Here is a 22,699-nt window from a genome sequence, read left to right on the forward strand (position 1 = left end):
TTAAGCTGTTAATCCAGGATTATTCTCCCCTCCGCTCATCTCATTACCGTCGATTATTAAAAAAACACATATAGGCGTGCACGCGCACTCACAAATACTAATTATGGACTTGTTTCCCTGGAGACTGAACACATGCTGCTAGGGTCTCCAAAGATAGCTTGAGATACAGGTAAAAAAGACACATTTGCGTAATGTATGACTGCACCCCAGGCATTAATTATGCATGTAATATGATTGTTGTTTTGTTTATGTAATTCATACCCACAAATATGAAAAGATCATACCTTGAGGAATCGGAGCATGGCAGTATATTAGTACAACTGTGATTATTACAGTATTTTCAGCCTCTTGCCATACTGGCCTTTCAGAGAGCGACTTCCAAGGGAATGCGAGCAAACGGCGAGTGTCCTTTACCGGTGATTGAATGTGTGTCCTTGTGTAGAAACTGCACTCCCCTCTCGCAGCGAGGGGAAATATTCCTGCAGCGCCGAGGCTGATGTACAGGTGAGAGAATGGCCAAGGATTTTGAGATCACCCGAGGCTTTGTGTCCACTCTGGCCCGTTCACGCTGGGTCGGCTCAGAATAACCAAAAAAGGGCTGACCGCCAGTGTTCACTCACCCCTGGAGTCATTAATCACACAGCACTGCAGATGGGCCGCACGGAAACACGGCGTAACACGCATAAACATCAAAACACACACGCGCACTCCGGCCCATTTTAATTACAAAAGGCAAATGCTAGATGACAGAATCGCTCCAGGTAATATTTCCTCAAGGCCCGTAGTGGTACATTATCATGCACTAAACATCACAGACGTGAATTTCTGAGCAAAGCCCAGTCCACAAATAACAACACATCATATCACATTAAGCTATGATAATCTGCTGCGTGCACACACACACTCACAAAGTATCATATCTGTAACTTCCCTCCTGAGCTGTATTTTATGCTCCTTAAACACAAACAGGCACAATCAGATCACGGTATCTGAACCCCTGTATCCCCAAACAGGCCTCTCAGCTTGCAGCTAGGTCGCTATCAGGAGCAGGATCTCAGATAATATTCCCATTTACCGGTTATGAAATTCTTCAAAGGGGCCGCGCAGCAGTGGATGCCCGTGGTGTGTTGTGTTTGTTAACAGGCATGGTGCATGGAGAAATTCTCTGTGGTGGCTGTGTGTTACGGAATGTATGGCACATAGCAGCAGCCCCGGTACAAAAGGCACCCAGGGAGAGACATTAAAAATGCACCAAATATATCAGTGTCTTAGAAAATGATTATTATTTTTTTTTTTTTTGAGGGTAGAGAAACGCAAACATTTTACACATCCATGTATTTGTATTTAAAATGATGCTGTTTAATCTGCAACTGTATGCATGTTTATTTGTAAGATTTCGAGAACAGCAATGTGTGGAGCAGCCCACCACTAAGATGTATTAACTCTCTGTTCACCTGCACTCAATGTTAAGAGATATACATAAGGGAAGGGTGAAAGGCATCTATCCGTTCTTGTGCCATGCCATCGCACAAACCAATGCCATTACGCTACAAAAAGCCTGTCTGAGCATTTTAAAAGGGTGCAGTGTGAAAACTGGGTTTAAAAAAAAAAAAGTCAGTTGCCCGTGCCTTCCTCTCTGAAAGGCTTTATGCGAGTCACTTTGAAAAGTGTAGCAGAGAGAGAAATGCATTCTGCATAAGTTAATGTCAGATTCTTTCTATTGTGTCCTGTCATATTGAATCCAATGAGATACGAAAAAAGGTGGGAGGAAAAAAAAGGCTAAAGCAAGAGAATAAACTGAATAGCAAAAAAAAAAAGTACTGCACTTAAACTGGGAATATAAGCTTTACATGAACGGATAGCATTAAGAGAGGAAAACACCGCTTGTACCACTGCTGCTGTATAGGGGAATAGCTGAAATAATTACCGTCCTGCCTTTGTGCCTTTTTGCTTGTATGGTCATGTGTCATGTATATTTGCTTGTAGAAACCAGGCGAGGGCTTGTACAGGAGGTAAAAGCATTCTAAGGTGTTTTGCTCTTACTGCTGGTGAGAAGTAAAGCTCTAAAACTAATTTCTTTCTTTCATCAACATCTGTCAAGGAGATTAAGGGAAGCATTACTATGCACTTATTTCACCAAAAAGCATTAAACAACCGAGTGCAAGAGATTGAGTCGACGGCAGCTTTTAATGCCACTCTTTTTTTTTTTTTTTTGCACATCACAGGAATTCAAAAGGCAATCTTCGATAAGCAGGTGTGAAAGGAGATCCTTTAAAAAGGCACTTTAGAGAGTGCACAATAACTACAGAGAAGTGTGATGAGGAAAAACGAAATCACAGAGTACAAATAAGATGGTATGGTCAGTGTTCCATAGGTGCCCCTGCTTCAACCTCATCCTCCTCCACGTCACTACAGGGTTCATAGTCTTCATCCAAGACTGGGTCTCCCTCCTCCCCCTCCATTTCTCCTCCCAGCTCGCCAAGCAGCTGCTCCACATGCTCCAACATCGGCTGGTCATCACACCGCAGCTTACTGTACAGCTGGGGACGAGGGAAAGGGGAAAAAAAAGGAGACAAAAAAGGATGACACAAGTGTATAATTGGCTAGTAAGTAGACAAGGGGGGAAAAAAAACAGGAGATTTCGAATATAAAGTAGGTTATAGAGCAGAAACGCTGAGAGCGAATATAGAGTGCAAAATTATACTGCAGAGGCAATTCAAGAAATAAGATATGGTGAGTGCAAAGCTCTCAACAGAGGCTCTTTTCTTGTGTCACTGGAGTTAACAGTGCATCACTACGGCATCCATAAGCAGACGCTCGGAGCCGAGGGGAGCAAGCAGCCCCGAGGTTTTACGTCTCTAAGTGCTGGTTAGGCCGACTGAAATATCCAACGGCATCTGCATTCTGTCAGCGCGGCAGCCTCGCCTCGCAAAACGCTGGTAAACAGTTTTTTGTCTTTCATTTGGCAAATCAGCACATTTAATACATAGTTCAGCTGCGCGCGAGACAAAAAGATCATTTATCTTCCTCTTGCTCTTGCAACATGCAACACGGAGAGAAATGAAACCCGTGCGCATTGTTACGTGGTACACGCATAATCAAAGTTATCTCAGTGAAATGTGCTGCGAGAGAGCATGTTAAGAAAGTCCTGCTCTGAAAGCAGCCAGCAGATTTATCTTTGTAAAATACTCTGCTTGTGTGTAATTACTGAACTCAAAGTGTTGCTGGGTGATAAAACTACTCATGCTGTCACTGAGGACGGCAAACACAACGCTGCGCTTCCCAGTGGGACTCCAGTGTGCAGACGCATGCAGAGATTTACATTCAATACTTTGACGGCGAAAGGCTCTATGATCTAACAATATTATTCTAGTTAGCTGACTGAATGCACTTAACACACAAACACACGGAGTCGCTTAAGCACACGGACACCGAGCAGTCGAGTGCCATCATTCTTACTAAAAGTGTAACGAGGCCACAAGAGTGAAGCAGAGTGTGTGTGACTGCTTTGCCCCAGGACCAGTCTCTAAGCAACAGCAAGTCCTGACAGGAGACACGCAGTCCTATGGGGACTCATTTGGAGCGTTAGAATGTGTAGTGTGTGTGTGTGTGTGTGTGTATATATATTTAAGTGGCTGCTGTCTCTGCAGGTTGGAGCTCCAGGGAGGTGGAGCGTGACCCAGGTCCAGGCGCAGGGTCTGATATCGGGTGAGTGTTGACCCTCTCAGCGTCCTTGGAGAGCCGCAGACGCACGCACGCACACACACATAAGGCTGATTTTCATTCTACCTGTGTCACTCTTGAATGCCTGGAGATGTTTATCCGCATCAAATGCTCAGAATAACAGTTGGCTTTGCTTTACAATAGGCTTGGCTCAATACCGAAAATAACTGCACATTACAGCCCAAGGTAAAAGGTAGAAGGTGCATTCATATGAGGAATAATGTAACTGAAACCCTGAACATGTGCAGCCATACTCCGTGTTCTACAATGCTGAGCACTATTTGGAAATTATATTCGTAGGTGGTGATATTTACTACAAATCAATAGCCCATTGTGTCTGCCGAGCAGGGTGTCATTATTCATTGTGATACTTTCAGCCAGCTAAACAAACAGGACCTATTCTTTACAAATTCTGCAATAAGCGCTACTGAGATCAGCACGGCCGTCGCAAAAAAGAAAAAAAAAAACTAAAGTAAAAAGAAATGAAGAAAAACACAGGTATTTCTCATTTACAGCGGCATATGTTTTCTCTTCTCATTTTCACGGACCAGAGAGCCGCCTGGAGAGAGAGCGAGAGTGTGTTTTGTGATCGTATAACTTTTTCATGGTCCGCTTTTCTCTGCTTTCGAGCCTTACGTCACGGCCCAAAGCACACTTGACCACCACCATAACAACTCGCGTGCACAACTTATTATACACTTGCACACTTAGGTGCATGGACACGTGTCTTCTCAAAGTCTCCTCGTAAATTCTTTTTGTTTTTTTTGTTTTTTTTCTAAACCATGCTTGTGTCTGCCATATTTCAACATATTTGTACAGACATTCATGGTTTTCTACGGCTGAATACTCTTCCAAGACTTGGACGTTTGCGGTTCTGAATGTATCTCGACACCCACTAATTGATTTGAAAGTTAATACGGGCATTCAAAGTCCCTAGAGAATGCATTCTATCGATATAGGTGATCTTGACAATGACATATCTCAACTCAAATTCTACATTCATGGTCTCCAGAGGATGGATTATAATGACTTTGTGATCTCTGACAATCCCATCAGCCTCATCTTGTTAGTGTTGTCACTAACACTTGCAATTGACATCACATACATACACACATATATTAACATCTATTACATTAATGCCCTTCCAAACTAATTCACAGAATGCTGATCGTCAGCAGCCGTAACATTTTGCCGTTTACCAGAATTTTAAATTTGGTATCAGTCGTGACTTTCCTGTGCTGGCACACCAGAAATGATGCATTTTGCATTAACCAGCAATGACTGTTTGCCAGAGCTGAAGAGGCAATGTTTACGTCCGTCCCCAATTAGGGTGGCTCCCGCTGCCAGGAATACCGAAAATTACAGAAAAAAACCCTGAACCCGAATGTCAAAAATGTGGGAATTATTTAAGCAGAGACCCAGTATGCTGCACGCTTACTAAAAATGAAAACAGTGCATCACTGTAACACAGCCGCTAAGTTTCAGTGTTTGGACTATTACAGTTTGTGTTTTTCTGACTGTTGCTTGGTGGTCAGTGCCTGGGAGTCACTGTTGTGTATCAGACAAGAACTCAACAAAGACTATAGTCTAGAGCTTATGCTAAAAGTGCACTGGAAATGCAGAGTTGTTTTTGCAAGTTGCAAGTGGTTTGTTTTTTCGCATACATACCCACAAAATTAAACACTGTAGATTTCCATTAATGTCACGCTCTCAGTGGGTTTAAGAAACCATTTCATTTTTTTTTTTTTTAGGAATAGCATCATTAGCTGAAATCGGTTTATATCATTCATACACATCAAAAGATCAATATGGGTATTTAGGGGTCAACCAAAGGATTAATCAACTACTTGGAAAATAATCATTTGAAAAAACATATCGATAGAATCATTTGTTGCAGTCCTTGACTGAGCGACTGCATGCAAATAGGCATACACCCTATGGATGTTGAAAAACTCAAAATATTGAGTACATACATAATGTAAAAGTAGTGGATTCAGATTCTGTCTTAGGGTTTAGTGCAATGCCAGTTGCCAGCGCATATCCACCTGGGAACTTGTAGACCCTGGTACGGAAGAAAAATAAGTATTTCTGAGTGGTAATCTTCCGGACATTAAATGGAATGAAATGGTATAAATCAACATAGCGGCACTCATAGAGAAGAAACCTGACTTCATGATGATGGCAGCAATAGCTCCGACCCTTGGTAATAGAATCTAACGCCCAAAGGAACTTAATACAAAAGAGAATTATGTTCACTTCGTGTTCATAATGGTGCTTCTGCAGCTGAATGAGGCTTCACACCACTTACCACATCATCATATCACAACCGGCACAGACCTTCTTTTTGTTTTGAAGTTCTGCACATACATATACATGCATAATGTATATATAAAAAGGAGGAAAGGTACCGGTCGTCACCACAAGTAAGTACAGACAGTGAAAATACGTCGAACAATCTCCCCTCCCTTCTTTCGATACTTCTTTAGGACGCGTAGACCTGCATTGCCCAGTATAGAGTGGACAAAAGTGTAATAAGAGGCACTAATGTACCCTTTCTGCAAGCATGTTCTTTCCCCTTTATTTTATGGCAGAAACCATTTTGTACAACTCAAACAGCAGGAAAAAAAAAGATCTGCTGATTATGCGGTTAAAGCCTAATCATTCCATCATTGTTCACCTCCTGCTCCACACCTATGCTTAACTGCTCGTTCACCCCTTTTATTTCATTTCATAATACCATCATTCTTCTAGCTTGTCTCCTGACCGTTTCCCCGCCACTTTACTTTTCTCTCGCTCTTGCACGGCGACCTTCCCGTCAGTAAGATAGATGCGTATTTTCACTCTCATCCGTGTATTGTGCTTGCAGGCATACATGTCCACCATCTTTGCAGAACAGTGCCAAAAGCGTGGCCTCCTCTAAAGTTTTGCTGTATCCTCAATCGAGCTACCTCTGTCCCGTTACAGGCCAGCCACGGCACTCCACTACAGTGCGACTCTTCATTGGTTAGAGAGGGATAATTCAAATTGTTTCAACAACTGTCATACCAACGTAAACACACTCCTTCACTTGCGACGGCTGAGATAAGAGCTTCCTGAGCGTGGACAGGATATGTCGCCGGGAGTCTCAGGAGGACTGACCGCAAATACAGACACACACATACACACACACACACACACACACACGCACACACACACACCCACACACAACTTAACACCTCTAGTCACATCCTTCTAGGGAAAGGCATTAAAATTACATGACAATCACACCTTGGACCAACCCTCCCCACAATCCGTGCTCACAGGATACCTTTTCAGCCCCTTCAAATTGTAAAGCTTTTGACCTCCGTTTGCCCTAGCTGTCTTGCTGCTTCAGTGCACACTCACACACACATACACATATATAACATTGTCCTCTGTGCATACACTGCAGATCCTTCCTCAATCGCACCCTATCTGGCTGAGACTCAAATTCCATTTCACGTCCGGTTTACTATTGATTTTACCCTCGCCACTATTCACCAGCTACACCCCGTGCACCCACACACGCCCCGCATCCAATCTGTTCCCTTCCTCGCCTCCCCTTTCATTCTCCCACTCCTGCTCTTCTCCTACACGTCTTTCGTGAGCTCTCGACCCATCCATTCTTCCCTACCATTCGCTTTTAGAGCATCTCAGCTCAGTGCAGTGTGCGTGTGCGTCAGTGTGCCCGTGTGCATGTGAATTGACTGGAGAAGAGATGAATAATGAAGATGTTTCCTGCCATATAATTAGATATTCAAGTTGGCACACACACAACTATAATTAAATATGTGTATCCACATAAGGTGTTGCCTGCGCTCACCCACATGCTCTCTCGAACCGTCTTACACCACAGACACACTCTCGCGCACGCTTAGCAAAGTCATAAAGTATGCAGAGAAGTGGACTGGCGCCAAAACAAGCCGTTGGGCTTCAAGGCCTCATTTCCATGTTGGAGCCCATTTTAACTAGCAGACTGACTCATCGTTAATAATTAACACTCACAGTGATGCTCAGAAACAAAGCTCTGATATAAACAAGGGAAAATCTCAACCACGCCATGTACAGATGCACACACATATGTGGAAAAGCCAAGCTGTGAAATTAAATGCACCGCGAGGGGGTCTGTGTTTTCTTTCCTCTCTCTCGCTCTCCACATTCCACCTCACCTTTCAAGGTCCTTGTGTATTTACCTTGCACATTAGCCTGCGCCTGTTGCTTCACTTACTCCACAAAGAAACTGCCATGCTGTTTACTTGTCACACTCCGACGGCTCAGCCCACTTCTTTTACCAGTCTTTCACCTTTTCATTCCTTTGCATTCTTTATTTCTATACAAAAATTGCTAAGTACTTAATTCACCACATTTCTCAATTCTTGTTTGTTTTTCTCATCACAACGCTGGCAGCTCATTTCTGTATGCACACGGCTCCCTTATTTTCCCTCCTCACAGGTTCTCCTGTTCTCCCTCTCGGCAGCACCAAGCTCCGCCTCGCTCATGTCTCAAAAGTAGATGTCCCCAGCGGATGCCGCTTAGACGGGCCTGTCACCACACTGACGGCCAGAGAGACAGGCATCAATATATTGCCACTAAGCAGCCCTTTACTCATCTCCAGAAGAACACAATGGTGCGCGAGGGAAGGAGAGACGGTGTGTGAGGATGTGCGAAGGAGAGCGAAGTAAAGAGAAGAAAGAAAATCGGAGGTGCGGCCTACCATCCTTCAGTCCTGTCTGATTTACAAGCCTATTGGATTTTAGACTTACATGAATCACTGCTCCCTGACAGAATGACAGAATGAATGAGACACATCACTCCGTGTGTGTGTGTGTGCGCACGCGAGGGGGAAATGGAAAGAGGGTTTAAACATCTTTAAAATTATACAAAGACATTTCCGTGGCAACAAAGAAGCTTGGTAAAGACCCTGTCACATTCACAGTACAGTATGTACATCTTCCCCGATAAATAAATAAAATGTTCTTGGGAGACTTATATGTGGTGACAGCTGTGAATGTAACTATTTGCACCACAGTTGCTGTGCATAGTGACAGAATGAGTAGTCGAATGTAAAAGTGACAAACTAAAATTTAAAGTAGCAAGTAAAACAAAAACAAAAAAAAAAAACAAGTAAAATGCCTGCACTTGCCGTGGCATTCAAAGAAAATATACTAGTAAATATAAAAAAGTGCAGTTGCTCGAACAGTCCTCACCATTTTATTAAAAATGAAAGTTTTCATTGAACCCAGTAAGTACTAAACCATTTTATATCATGCTACTAAAACATAAATAGATCATTATTGCTCATTCATAAATATATAAATTCTCAGCATTTAACCTTTACAGGTTAAGGAGGCCTGTTATTAATAATATTTTACTACTAATATTATCTGCAATTTGTTAATTGTTTTATTTGAATACGTTAGCAATGAGCAGTGGGAAACGTCCTTCGCAATTAACCAGAGTTCAAAGTGGCATCTTAAAATGTCTAACAGACAATTAATCACACTAGAGAAGGTATAAGCATAAAACGTCTGAAATGTTTGTATAAAAAGTCTCGGGCGAAAACTATTCACCAGATAAGTGATTAAATGTGAACTATGAAACAACTTGGAAGCATAGTAACTGGAACAGTGAGTTAAATAGAGGATATGTTGACCCCAATTACCTTCTTAGCGTTGGTCAGGTACGACCTGGCCGCCTCCTTCAACGCGTTCCACTCCTCCTTCTCCTCTTCCGTCACTTCTCTTCCCTCTCTTTCTTGCTGCTCCTTCGCCTTTTCCCACTGAAGGTAACACACCCAGCCGGAGAGATACCACACCTGGCAGGCGCCGAGAAAGAGAGGAAGGTTGGGGTGCAAAGATACAGACGGAGAGAAATGGATTTGTGAAACTCGCAAAGAATATCTGCATGAAATCATATTCAAAGTTGCATGGGACAGGTCATGAACACACAGAGAAGCCTCACAATAACATCAAACCTGTGACTTGTGCGTTGAACATCTTGTTTTATTATAAGCTATTTTTATATTTCTGTAGCAAAAGATGCAATTACCATATAAAAAAAAAACTATAACATAATATAACAAAATGAAAATCAACTCCCTCAGGCAAATATCTTCTTTTTCTATTTCAAATCATATCATCCTCACAGTTTGTGTTGTGAACAATATTAACCTTTAAATTAGTTTTTTTTTTATATATATATATATATATTTATCCAACTGTTAATTGTTTCTATTCTGCACATAACTTTAAATTTGCACCTTCAATGATTTCCCACAAGTACTTGTTTTACTTTGTTGGAAATGGAGGAAGAAAAGAAGCACAATACCAGACATAAAAACTATCAACAGGGCCCCCACGGAGCCCTGACACTGCAGATTGACAGTTTTTATCATGCTTAAATATTTCACACCTTCCTACTTAAACAGGCCAACACTATGATTTCTTCTTTGCAGCTGCAGAGGCTCCTTCAGAAGAAAAAACATCTGCACACTCCCTCAAATTTGTGCAATATTCATTTACTGAGTGAGGCTTTTGATTATTTAAACACACACAGCTTAAGATCCATCAATGTGGCAAAAGACTGGCAATTTGCTCAAGAAACTGCCTCGTTTATAAAACACATCACAACAGCTGGTGAGGGCTGAGCCGACGGAGAATATCAAGCTCAGTCACTGGGAGAACAATATAATTCCTTGAATAATCTAAAATCATTATCTTATGTCATTCTGGTAGATTAGCCGTCTTCCATTGTGACAAAGTCAAACAATTTGATTTCACTCGTAATACGAAGCGGTCTTCCTTGTACTTGCGTCGCATTCATCTTCCTCTTTTGCAAACATACAATTCTTGGCACGATTCTGACACCTCATGTGTGAGAATCACTCAATACAAGAGAGCATCACACAAGTGTCAAGTGCCTTTTAACTGACAGGCTGATTTAATTTGATGCCTTATGAAGAATATGCTCAAAAAAAAAAACCCTGTGTTATACTTTGAACTCTGTGGAGCAGTGGGATTATTTCAAACAGAGGGTATGTATATTTTTAACCGGTATTTAGCACGCTGGAACACAGCAAACGCAGCTTGTTATCTTTCTTTTCTGCAATCACACATTTCCCCTCTCGCATGTTTGCACGTATTGAGCTGTGCTTCGTCCTCCGTCCTCCACCTCAGAACACCTCCAAGTTCACCGATGGGTGAACTTGGAGGTGTGCGCGCGCCTCTCATCTGAGGCCAAAGATCACCCACCCACTGTACTTCACAACCGAGAAACGAATATCAGCTTTGTTCATTATTCAGCGAGGGCAGAGGCAGTAGGGACCTGCACCTCTGCCAAATCAACCATTTAGCTAACAAACACATCAAGGCATGCCACACTGAATTCGGAATTGCCGCTCAGCATGCTGAGTGGGAGGCTACCCCCTGCAGCCATACTTATCAGAACAACGGCAGCACTGGATAAATGTAGTAATGTTGCAGAACCCACAGTATGACATTTTTTATCACTGAAACATTTTCTCTGAAAGCATGACTTAGAAAGGACGTGTTCTTCTCTCTATATATGTGTATATTCAAGTAAGAAAGAGGAAAAATGGGTCAATGAAATTCAATATTTTCACCCGGTGAAAGGAAAACCATTGTATGCGGTCAAAGCAGCTAGCACAAGGGTAGAAAACTCTTTACAGATGGCCCGCCCCGAAACTCGCGTGTATGTGGTGAGGACTGTTCTAGCATATGCACTCAGAATTAAAACATGACAAAGTTAGCTAATTAAGAACTTCAGAGAATCCACTGTAGCCTTCTACAACCCCAGACAGAAGCACACATAATAAAATAAATGCAGTGTCTGTCAATCAAAATCACTGGGACTATTGTAATTTCAAAGTGAAGGCACATCTTAGTTCCCATATGGTGCTGCTGAAGGAAGAACAAAAGCATCATGAATCAATGGAATAGCTTTGAAACAAGATTTGCAAGGAACTAGCTCGGTTGTTTGTGCAGTCTTGGCGTTATATAAGTTCGCTTCCAACTTCCGAGATACGCAAGAGCAAGCAGACGGAGGCGAGAGCTAACCACTTATCTGCTGCACTTAAGCGAGGAAATAAGAGAGAATGTAAGACAAAGAGAGTGGGGCAAAAGAGGGAGTGAGAGAGAGAGAGAGAGGGAGTGAGAGAGAGAGAGACTAGTTAAATGCGTCTATCATCCAGTTCTGACATCATAAATATGACTCAGGGACTGTAGCTGCGATGTGATCAGGCAAAACACTTTCTGACCGCTAGAACCGGTGACTGCATGTATATGCGGTTGGCTGGAGGCCCGCTCAAATTGAGTGTCACAGCTGTGCGTCTCTGAAGTGAGTTTAAAAGTTCAGCCCCCCGATGACTGCTCTCAATCTGTCAGCTGAGGGGTGTGTGTGGGAGGCTGAGCCTGAGGGGGAGTGGGGCAGAGAGAGAGAGAGAGACACACTGCCGTGCTCTTCTATCTGACATTCAGTGGCGCACCTTCACTTTCTATGGTACTGACAGTGGGGAACTGGAACACGCTGACAGTGCATAGCTCCAGCTGAAGAACAGAAAACACACCGCCATTTACACCACTCTGAAACGTTCAGAATCCTGCTCTATGTATGAGCGTTGGAGTGGTGAGAGAAAGCAATGCAAATGTTTGGGTATACAAACAGAAGGAGTTAAGAGGAGAGGTTCTCCTTCCCACTGGGGCAATGAGAGATTTGCCTACAAGCTAGTCTGATCCAGCAGCGGCTACTGTATCATAATAAGACTGCCTGTAAGGGGACTCATAAACAGACATCACTTAATCCTGTGGATTGCCAAGAGGTAACACACATATACACAATCCTCCTAGATTTCCCCCCGGAACAATGTTTTTAAGAATCGGGATGGACCCGCCCGATAATCAGACTGAACAGCCGCTTTTAGTTTCGCTTCATTCAGCCTGACGTCGCGTTCATGGTTCAAATTTCTGATGAAAGTATTTTGCTTTCCCCGACTAAACCGCAGTATCAGTCTGCCAAGAGCTGCGAATTTTTCAAGATGTGTAATATGTCGATTTAGGAGTTGTTATCTCCGCGAGCCGACTCACAGCTACATCAATCTCATCCACACGCCATTTTTCTGTGTATCATTTTCGTGGCTGCAGTTAGGTGCACGATTAGCAAGACACACGAGAAGTTAATCTTCCGTTTCTCTGATCGGTTGATGGTTTCCGCCGGCGAAAGATACTCGCAACACAAAATGAGATCGAACAAAATGCCCGCAAACGCAAAGGAACAGATGAATGTACAAGACATTTTGGCACTTGGCAACGCTGCCAAGCATGACAGACATAAACAGCTGGTCTACAACTTTATTAGCCTGGAACTTTCCCCACCCACAAAAACATTTGTGGAGGAAAGTTGGTCTGGAGTCCCCGAGAAATATGTGCCAGGCCAATTAAACTGTTTGGGCGGTGATGGACAGAAGAGCAACAACGACGTAGGCATGAACATCACCTGGGGGCCGTTGAGTTGAATTTATTTACAACACACTAGCTCCATTTGGTTGTAGGACTATGCAACTGTGTTTATTTTTATTTTATTTCCACTGTACTGGTTGAAACATAATGAAATCAAAATTGCACGTTGGGGTGTGATGACAATTGAGTCTGGCTATGCCATGCTACAACGTCATTTGCTTACCTGGACAACTTCATCATCTTCTTCCAGAAGACCCTCCAAGACATCTACTGCCGTCTAAAAAAAAAAAAAAAAACGTGACATGAAAAGAATTTGAATTTTGAAACCAGGATAAAACCACCAGAACAGTAAGATAAAATCTTTTCAGGTTTTACAAATTCGTCAGTACACACAATCTCCCCCCAGCTCCAGCCCAGAGACAAACAAACAAATACACACAGACAAACGCCTCGTTGTTGCTCAGCGTTTCGTATCTTGCGGGAAGCTCAATCAATCAGAGTGATCAGAGGGTCTGATAAGTATCTAAGAGGTCAGCATTCCATACACCACATCGTCGATACAAACAAGGCAAACAGACATGGCCGTCGATAGACACGCTCGCCAGTGCTTATCGCACAGTCAATAGTCACTCTAGCAGTCGTCCACGACGGCCCTTTTAATCCATTTACTGACATTAACAGTCAATGCATTTTTTTGTGTCATTGCTGCACTCCATAGGATGCATTATAAAGCTAAAGATCAACCTGGCCCAGTGTCCATTTTCCCCTGCCTCACAAGTATTTGTCTGATTTCCGCCCTGCAGAGTCCTAGAGAGGCGTCTCGAGGTCTCAAAGGAGTTTAATGTTAGGTGACCTTTGTCATAGTGTGGTTTGGGTCAGTTTCTGTGGGAAGTTTCCATTACAGAAATCAGACCTTGACTAAAGTAGGCAGTGTGTTTGTTTTTCTCCATCCCTCTCCTTATGGAACCTGTGGTTGTGGTGTGTGTGTGTGCGTCCGTGTGTGTGTGCGTCCGTGTGTGTGTGTGAGGCCCCAGGTGATGATATATTGATTTTTGTCAACTTCAGGTTGGAGGCGACTGTTAGCCAATCACCCGTGGTGAAGGGCAAGAATAAAAGACACTCGCACAGCTGCGCACGCACGCACACACACACACCGCCTTCCAGTCTGCCGCTACAACAAAGCTGCACACGAAAGTGAGCACAACAAGCAGGACTTGTTTCTTGTTAAGGCAGTCGTATTAGCTGGAGAGCTTCCTAATTTTTTCCCCCTCCCGCTCTTCTGAGGTTCTCTCCTCCTTTCATTAAGCCTACGTGGTTCCGGTGGCAATAAAGAGGTCTGCCGCCTTCATAGAACAGAGGAGAGTCAGGTTAATTGAGAGTATCTCGTTAAGACTGTGCAAATGTGCGTGTCAGGGAGTCAGTTGATTGATTGCTAGAGCAATTATCAGCTGAAAAACCCATTGTCTTTAATTAATTAATGACTGATTAAAAATACACAAACAAAAACACCTAATCCCAGCTGATGATGAATGGATTCATGCCCAGCGTCTGAATTATCTACTTGACTTTCATTGTATCACAGCAGTGTGGCAGACACACACACACACACACACTTGTACACACACAGTCATTTGAGCCAAGCATGAGATATAAATGATAAGAGTAAAAATCTGTCTGGGTATTAAACAACTGATAGGACAGGCAGTTTGGGGGCAACAAAAATAGAACAAGAGATATCTGGGAGCAAGGATAAGTGAGCAATGATAACCATTATATCATCCCCCAACTGCACTCCTTCCTAACTACACTGGTCAGCCCAGGGGCGAGTGATTAAAGATTCAGAGATTCTTAACCGGCTCCACGCTCTAAACAACAACAAGATTAATATTTCCGTGGAGATAAGGGGAAAAGAGGGGATACTACGAAGGAGAGAGTGAGAAAATTGGAAGGAGGGTATTACAAGAAAAAAAAAAAAAAAAGATATTATTAACCGCAGCAAATGTGGTCCTTGAACAACCACGGTGCACCACAAAGACACGCACACATCTACACATGCCAAAGACACTACGTACACGTTGTCCTCTTTACTTCAAGACCTGTTAAAGGGGAAAAAGAAAAAAAAGCAGCACTCTCCGGAGGAACTCATTTATAATATCTATTGTGTGCGTGTGCACTTTGTGTGGGTGTGTGTGGGTGTGTGTGTGTGTGTGTGTGTGTGCGTGTAATCGTCAGGCAATTTTGTTTAACAGAATCATTTTACTGGCGCGCACGGCAGAGACAGGAGAGAGACAAATCACTTTACAAGCGAGGGCAAGCCGTATCTCTCACACACATACACGCACAAACAGGGGCGGCTACACTTAAGTAAATAAATCCTGGGCTTGTCACTGCTAACTGTACTTGCAAGTAATATTGAGAAGTACAAGCCGCGCGTCGCGAGCTAAATTTAAGAACAGAAACATTTAATAAACACCACCGAGGCCAACGGGAGTGGCAGCGACAAGGTGCGTAACTACCCATCAGCTGCTGGGACGACCACGCTGAAAGACACCTTAATGGATGTCAGGGGAGGGAGGGTGTCTGCCTGTCTGTCTGTCTGTCTGTCTGCTGTGCGGCAAGTGAATCTGCGGTGGTGATGATGTTAATGTGCGTGTGAAGGATGTGTTTGTGCGACAGTGAGAAGCTGTGATCTCTAAAGACCGCACTGTTACTACAAAGCACATGTATTTTTATCACGTCAGTAGAAAACAATGAAGCATCCAATAAGCAACCTTCGTTTTTAAATAATCCTGTAATTTTTTTTTATTTAATTATTTACTAGACAAACTGAAAGACTGACAAGGTCAAACTGATTCTTTTGTCAGGATATTCTATTAAAAAAAAAGAAACGAGGAGCAAACCTTCACACGGGAGTAGAGAGAATCATAGAGGAGAAGGTGTTTTTGTTTGATAAATGACTTTATCATCTAATCAATTAATCATCCGAGAACTCGTTTAGTTTATGAAATATCAGGGAGAAAAAAAAGCTAAAACGTCCATCGCAATGTGCCCGAGGCAATCAAATTGTCTCGAAAAGATATTTGATTTACAAATATTTGCTCATACAGAAAGAGGACAACAGCGGGAACCAATTAATGTTGATTGATGAAGGGCTAAAAAAACTTAATCAGTTATGTAAACTCTTGTCAATTTATTTTCTGTCCATTACAGCAACTAAACTATTAATTAACTCACTGTTTCAGCACTACGGAGACTGTCTCAAAAATAATTAAAATATCACGCTGCTGGACGAGGACGGCTTCACACTTATCTCACTTATGTTGCCTTCACGCCCCTCATGTGCTCTTACTCCATTAGCATTTTGCAAATGACAGCCAAAAAAAAGAGTTTTGTTTAAATGGCACAGATCCACGCTTCTCAGAAACAGACGACTGAAGAGAAGAAGAGCAGCAGTCGATTGATTTTTTTTTTTTTTTAAAGTAAAAAAAAGACAATCAAATAATGTAACGCTTTCTAAATCAGCTGATGTTGCGGTGTCCCCGTTTCCAAAAACCTCCAAAACCTCCTGAATCATATCCCCCATGCACTTGTGTTTTTTTACAACATGCACACCTTGCTACTTTGGTTTTATCACGAGTGTTGCACAGGCTTGCCCGTCGGCGCCATTTTTGATGACCGCTCCCATTACCGTCAAAAGAAACTGATTCGCCTTAATGAAATGTAACCTTAAAAACCTCCGAGGATAAAGGGCAGAGGTGTTGTTTTCACGGAGCAAAGGTCGTATAATGTGAGAAGTTCTGACTGCTCTCGTGCCCGTGGGGGAAAGCATCTCATTTTTGTTTTTGTGATGGGATTTGTCGCCGTCGCATGCAATACGGCGACGTTATTCTACTACAGTGATATTTTGGCAAAAGTGTCCACTTTACTCCAATTTAATCTCTAACCACAGAAATGACAGGATGAACAAGGCTAGGCTGCACTAATCAGATAAAGAGCCTGAGACAGAAAATTGCTCTTTGGCAGAGAAGACGGTCGTACCCCTACCACTTATGATATTCTAGAATGATTTACCAGAAATAGATGTATACTCAGTGCAGCAACAGAAAAAAAACTAAAATTGCTTTAATATTTTTCCTTGGCAAATATATTGATCCGAATATCTAGCCTTTGCACAGGCCAAACAAAATATTCAACAGGGAGAGCTCAGATAAATGGTTACATTCTTGCAACCTGCTCTGAAGGTAGCCTTTAAACTGATTCACACACAGATTGGAAGCACACAACTTTACACAGAGTTTCGAGATGTGAATAGATCTTTAGCCCACGGGGAGAAATAGTAAGTGCAGAAGTGTGTGTATGCATGTACGTGTGGTGGAGGAATTAAAGAGAGGAGAGGATGTTCCTATCAAATCCGAATCCAGTCCCAGTCTGGTAGAGACATGCAGATAATAGTTGCTCCTACTCTACTTCCACCCTTAAACTCAATCGCCATCAGAAACTTTCAGATGGCTAAAAGCAAATATGACCAAACTAGAGTGCGTGTTTGTGTGTGTGTGTGTATGCATACTTGCACACATGGCAAAATATCTGACATTATAAAGCACCGAGAACGGGTGCGGCGTTCGCTTCGGGCTCGGTGACACCAACAGGCGGATGAAGACAAACGACACGTCAAAAACTGTGGACCGAGACGTTGTCATTTTACGGATACACCTGACAGCCCATCTCCCCGCACACACGCACCCAAAGATATAACTGCAGCTGAGCCATTTGGATGTGAGAGTGGAGGGGAAAAAAAAAAAAAACAGGACACCGTTCTCATTTCCTGTCAGTAATAACCATAAACCACTCAACAAGAGTGACTAAAAATTAATCTTTGGATCACAACAGAAAATAGCTGGACCGCTGTTGGTGTGGCGGCAATCACGGAAAATGATTGCAGAGTTAATGACTGTTAGAGGTTTTAGCAACTGAAGGCAGTAAGCCGCTGAAATCAAGGCCATCAATGCTGGAAGCTGATGAGTGATTTAGTAGACAAGTGCAATGTTTCAAAGATATGGCAGCAATTCAACGGAAATACAGCTTCCTTCCTTCCTTTTTTTTTTTTGGTTAATTTCTTCTCTCTATCCCTCCTCCCCTGCGCGCCCCCTTACCCCTGTCCCTCTCTGTAAATACCACTCTTCAATTATTGACACTAAACTCTGGAGGGGATAAAGACCAGGCATGGCCTTCCCACCTTTGGCGCTATTCACTAGAAAGCAAAGCACACACACACACACACACATACAAATGCCAGGCGGCCCTCCCGCCACGAAACATACACAGACTGACAACAACAGAGCAGGCGAGCACAACACACGACAAACACTTTACCTCGTACTCCTCCGACTCGATGAGCAGTTTGGCTGTGGTGATGCGAGACTCATACGGGGGGATCTCATTCTGTGGGGGGGGGGGGAAGAAAAAAAAAAAAAAGGGACACCTCTGCAGCGAGTGTTTACACAAGCATCCACAAACATAGTTTTTCTTTTGTCTGATAATAACACGATCCAATTTCAAGGTACAAAAACGTTCTGCGGCTGTGTGGCTGTTAATCACAGTTTCACACTGAGCTCAGATCAACCTGCTCCTGGAGATAAGAGTCATAGCAGCGGTGTCACTGGTCTTTGTGTATCAAATATTACACTGACCCATGTACATCACTCAGATTCGGTATTTGAATGTAAACTCGAGTACATTTATTTGTTGATCTTTATTAAGCTTTCACATTTCAGCCAGTTCTGTTTCTTTTTTCAAAGAAGCTTCAGAGTAATTATTCCTGGTGCTGCCTTTCGTGCCTGCTTTCTCTTCTCACACAAAAGCATTCGTGTTTGTGAGGTATTTGTGCCATCGTTTTATTTTATTTTTTATTCGTGTCCTCATGCTGTTGAGCGGTGCAAAAGCACACCGTGAAAATCCTGTTAGTTGAAGGGGATTTATAAATAAACTAGGATCTTATTGGCAGTCGTTCCAGTGAGAAAAATGCCAACCACAGCTCTCACTCACCTGCACGTCTTCGTCTGCGGTGGGAGAAGCGGCGCCCTGTTTCTGTGCCGGCAGCCACATTCCTACGCTCTTCAACAGGTACTCTTTCCCTTCCTGAAGACAGAAAAATTCACATGCGTGCAAAGATGTGAAATGAAGTCATTATTATCTAAACAAACTGAAACGACAAGAGAATTAAGTCTCACTCAAATCAGCCGCCGCAGATTGATGCTGTTGTTTATTGTTACAGATTAGTTTTCTGACCTTTGGATTCATTTATGAAGAATTTCATTATTATTCTTGTTATTGAAATTATTACAACTATTAAAAACAAAAAAAACAACATGGGAAGATGTGAAATGTGACTGGAGCCAGGCTGACCCCTACAGCTTACAGCTAGTATTACAGGTCAAATGAAACTTTACATTTTCTTTTAGACTTTAATCAGTTTGGTGATGCGAGTGCACTAAGAGTAATTTTTACAGGTAGTTGTATGTTTATTTGATCAAGTTCCAAGATATTCACTGCTGAACCTTTTCCAATATATTGAAGGTGAGCTGAATATCACTGTGGTGTTCAAAGCAAAAGGTAAAACCAACAACAGACTGGCTACTGTGGATAATCCACAGACATCACGGTGAGCAGTTCTGGCCGTATTATATTGTTAAGTAGAAAAAATGTTATATTACACATTATGTTATGAAACAAATTATATTATACACAGTTAAAAACTGTAAATGCCGCCTGCCATTAAAGTTACAGATAGTTAAGACCTATCTCCTGAATAAGCAACATTTTTGTTGATGTACAGAAAACATTATTTAAATGTTCTTCTCAAGTTCTTTCATTGCAAAATGCTACATACTGCATAACTTCCTCTGATATATTTTCCAAATCGAGTCCAATATGCTAATCCCTCGCTTTATCAGATGTATATTTGACCTCAATGATCCACCCGGTAATTAACATTCCTATCGGCCTGACCTGTCTGTGTGCGTGTGCGTGTTAATGTAAGTGTCCATCTGCTGATTAATGACATACAATTCAATTTGCTCAGAATAATTAACTCAGCAGATTCCTGCTTTAATGCGGTGATAACTCATCCTCTGCGTGTCTGTGCCTGTGTGTGTGAGTGAGTGTGAGTGTGTGTGTGAGCTGACCTGGTTTCTCTCCGTACTGAACAGGTAACTGGCCATAAGCTGAAGAGCCTCTGGGTTGTCATGGTGATACTGTAATGCTTTTTCAATGAACTCTCTGCACTTGTCCGCAGCGCCCTCCTCCATGCTACATGCACACGGAGAAAGACAAATCTCAGCTCGTTACCAGAGACGCGACATGGAGTGGGGTTATAAGTGTCAAGAGTTCAGCTCTGTGTGCTCTAGTACCAGAGGTCTGTTAAGTAAATCTCAGCGATGGAGCAGTAGGCTACACTAACATCCTTCATGGTGGGCAGGACGGGGTCCTCATCTGGTAGGGCAGCAGCTCCAGCCTGAGCCTGCATAAATAGAACAGGGTCGTTTTCTCATGAGATTTTAAAGTCTATATTTATGACTATCATAAATCTAAACCGAAGGACAGGACAGATTAGGCAAGAATGGCAATAGTGGAAAATCAAAGAGGCAGTTGATTCAATTCATGATGGCATTAATTCCCTGCATTTGATTGAGTTTTGCTGGTACTGTACACGCTGACTCACTGTCATGGCGTACTGAGACACTTAAATAGAACATTGCCTGTGCCATTAGTGACATCTGTGCTCTTCCAGCTATGACAGAATATCCGCTGTGATAAAGTCTTGAACATATACTGTAAATTATGCAGAACAGCGAACACATTTCCTTTTTAATATACAACATCTGTTATAAGAACAATACACTTCTACTTCTTACTGACATTAAAAGCCATAATGTATGTATATTGCTAGGTTAATGTAAAAAAAAAAAAAAAAAATAAATTCAAACAACCTGAACCTGTGCCACTGAAACAGCATATCGTAATGGCATTTCTCCTTTGCCTTACTATTTACTTAATGCTTGTACACCTTACTGCTACACCAACTGTGGTTGTTTTAAATTCATTATTACATCTTACATCATCGTTTCATTGCATGCATACGCTACTATTCCCTCTGTGTGCAAGATAATAACAAACAGATAGCTAGATAGCTAGATAATTATTCATAAACTGTCCAACAGCACCCTCTTGTGAATATAAACAACATTCACTAGCATTAAGCCTTAGTTAAGAGGAGACTCTGTGTGTGTTCACTCACCGTTGTGTCTTGTTTCTCCAATGTGGAAAGTAGGATTTGTGTTCCTTTAGTGTAGTAGTCCACAGCCTCCTGGCCTGTGTGGATTTGTCCCAGGTACATGTACTTACTGTGGCCTACATCTGGGCTCAGCTCCACCGCACGCAGAAAAGCTTAGAGAGACTTAGTCAAGGATGTCAAAAACCTCCACTGCTGCAGAACACAATCAAAGTATCACAGCCGTGTGTTCTGTCAAATGACTGAATTGCTGACATGCACCCAACAAGAAAGTAAAATGCACAAAGGATATTCCTTTAGCTTTCTGTGTGTCTCCCAGTTCAGAGCAAATGTGTCCCAGCATGTCCAGAGCTTGCAGGTTGGTGGGCTCCACATCCAAGGCTCGCTGACAGAAAAGGCCAGCCATGTCGAAGTCAAAGCTGTCCATGCATTCTTCTGTCTATACAACAAATCATCACATAACATTAGGCAGCTTTAGAAGAATCACACATATTATTTAAAAATAAAAATGAAGACATGACATATCTAGATCATGGTTATGTTATCCATTTGTGACCTTCTCTAGGAGTTGTAGTACTGAGTACTTCTCAGCTGACTTCTTCTTGGCTTTTTCGTGCATTCTTAGTTTCATCCTTTCCTGTGGTGATAGACAAACAAATCCTCCTTCTCCTAGGATGACATGACAAGTGTACAGGTAACATAAGTTTCTGTCACCATCAAAACAAAAACAAGTTAAGTATTCTCTTAAGTTAAATACTGTACAGAACTAGCTAAATGTCATTAACTGAACAACTTACCATTGCCTGGTCGGTTGTCTTTCCTCTTCGGTTTGTTTTTCTTTTTGCCCTTAGCCTGACCTCCCATGGTGATGAAAAACACGTCTTATATTTCCACAATGAATGGCTTTAAAATGCTTTTTCTAAAGCATGAATCTAAGACACGCGTGGAAAGCAAGTTTGTGAGCTAAGGCATATCGTGCGCATGCGCAAGCAGTGACAACACGGCTGCTACGGAGAGGGCTAGTGGACATAATACCAACGGTTCAGAATAAACCGTTTTTTAATAGAAATTAAGGTAGGTGGGATTTCGGGGTCTGGTGCTATAACCGATTACAGTTTAAACACGCCGTTAACACTGGAGAAATCATAAATATACACATGTAAAATTGTACATCTCCAATACAGAGGTTATTGAT

At 42.3% G+C, this 22,699-nt stretch overlaps 1 protein-coding gene across 1 annotated transcript; it reads right to left on the minus strand.

The window, feature by feature from the left end:
• Window positions 1-1,361: 1,361 nt before the first annotated feature.
• LOC311496479 (uncharacterized protein) lies at window positions 1,362-22,511 on the minus strand. The gene is made up of 11 exons (XM_084556355.1): window positions 22,302-22,511; window positions 22,061-22,173; window positions 21,797-21,943; window positions 21,511-21,660; window positions 20,624-20,733; window positions 20,399-20,522; window positions 19,260-19,352; window positions 18,588-18,656; window positions 13,438-13,491; window positions 9,404-9,556; window positions 1,362-2,540 (listed from the first exon to the last, which is right to left on the minus strand). Exons 1-11 carry the CDS (start codon window positions 22,366-22,368, stop codon window positions 2,361-2,363), a joined length of 1,260 nt encoding a protein of 419 aa, XP_084412481.1. The 5' UTR covers window positions 22,369-22,511; the 3' UTR covers window positions 1,362-2,360.
• Window positions 22,512-22,699: the final 188 nt, after the last annotated feature.

This window comes from Chelon labrosus (assembly GCF_963514085.1).
Source record: "Chelon labrosus genome assembly, chromosome: 12".
NCBI lineage: Eukaryota > Metazoa > Chordata > Actinopteri > Mugiliformes > Mugilidae > Chelon > Chelon labrosus.

What these genes read in the sequence shown, in the direction of transcription:
- LOC311496479 (XM_084556355.1), bottom strand. Translation starts at nt 22,368, where the DNA reads ATGGGAGGTCAGGCTAAGGGCAAAAAGAAAAACAAACCGAAGAGGAAA. An exon ending in ATTTACTTAACAGACCTCTG is followed by an intron (nt 20,523 to 20,623) that starts GTACTAGAGCAC and finishes GTGTGCATGTAG; the next exon opens with CATGGAGGAGGGCGCTGCGG. An exon ending in CCGCAGACGAAGACGTGCAG is followed by an intron (nt 18,657 to 19,259) that starts GTGAGTGAGAGC and finishes CCCCCCCCACAG; the next exon opens with AATGAGATCCCCCCGTATGA.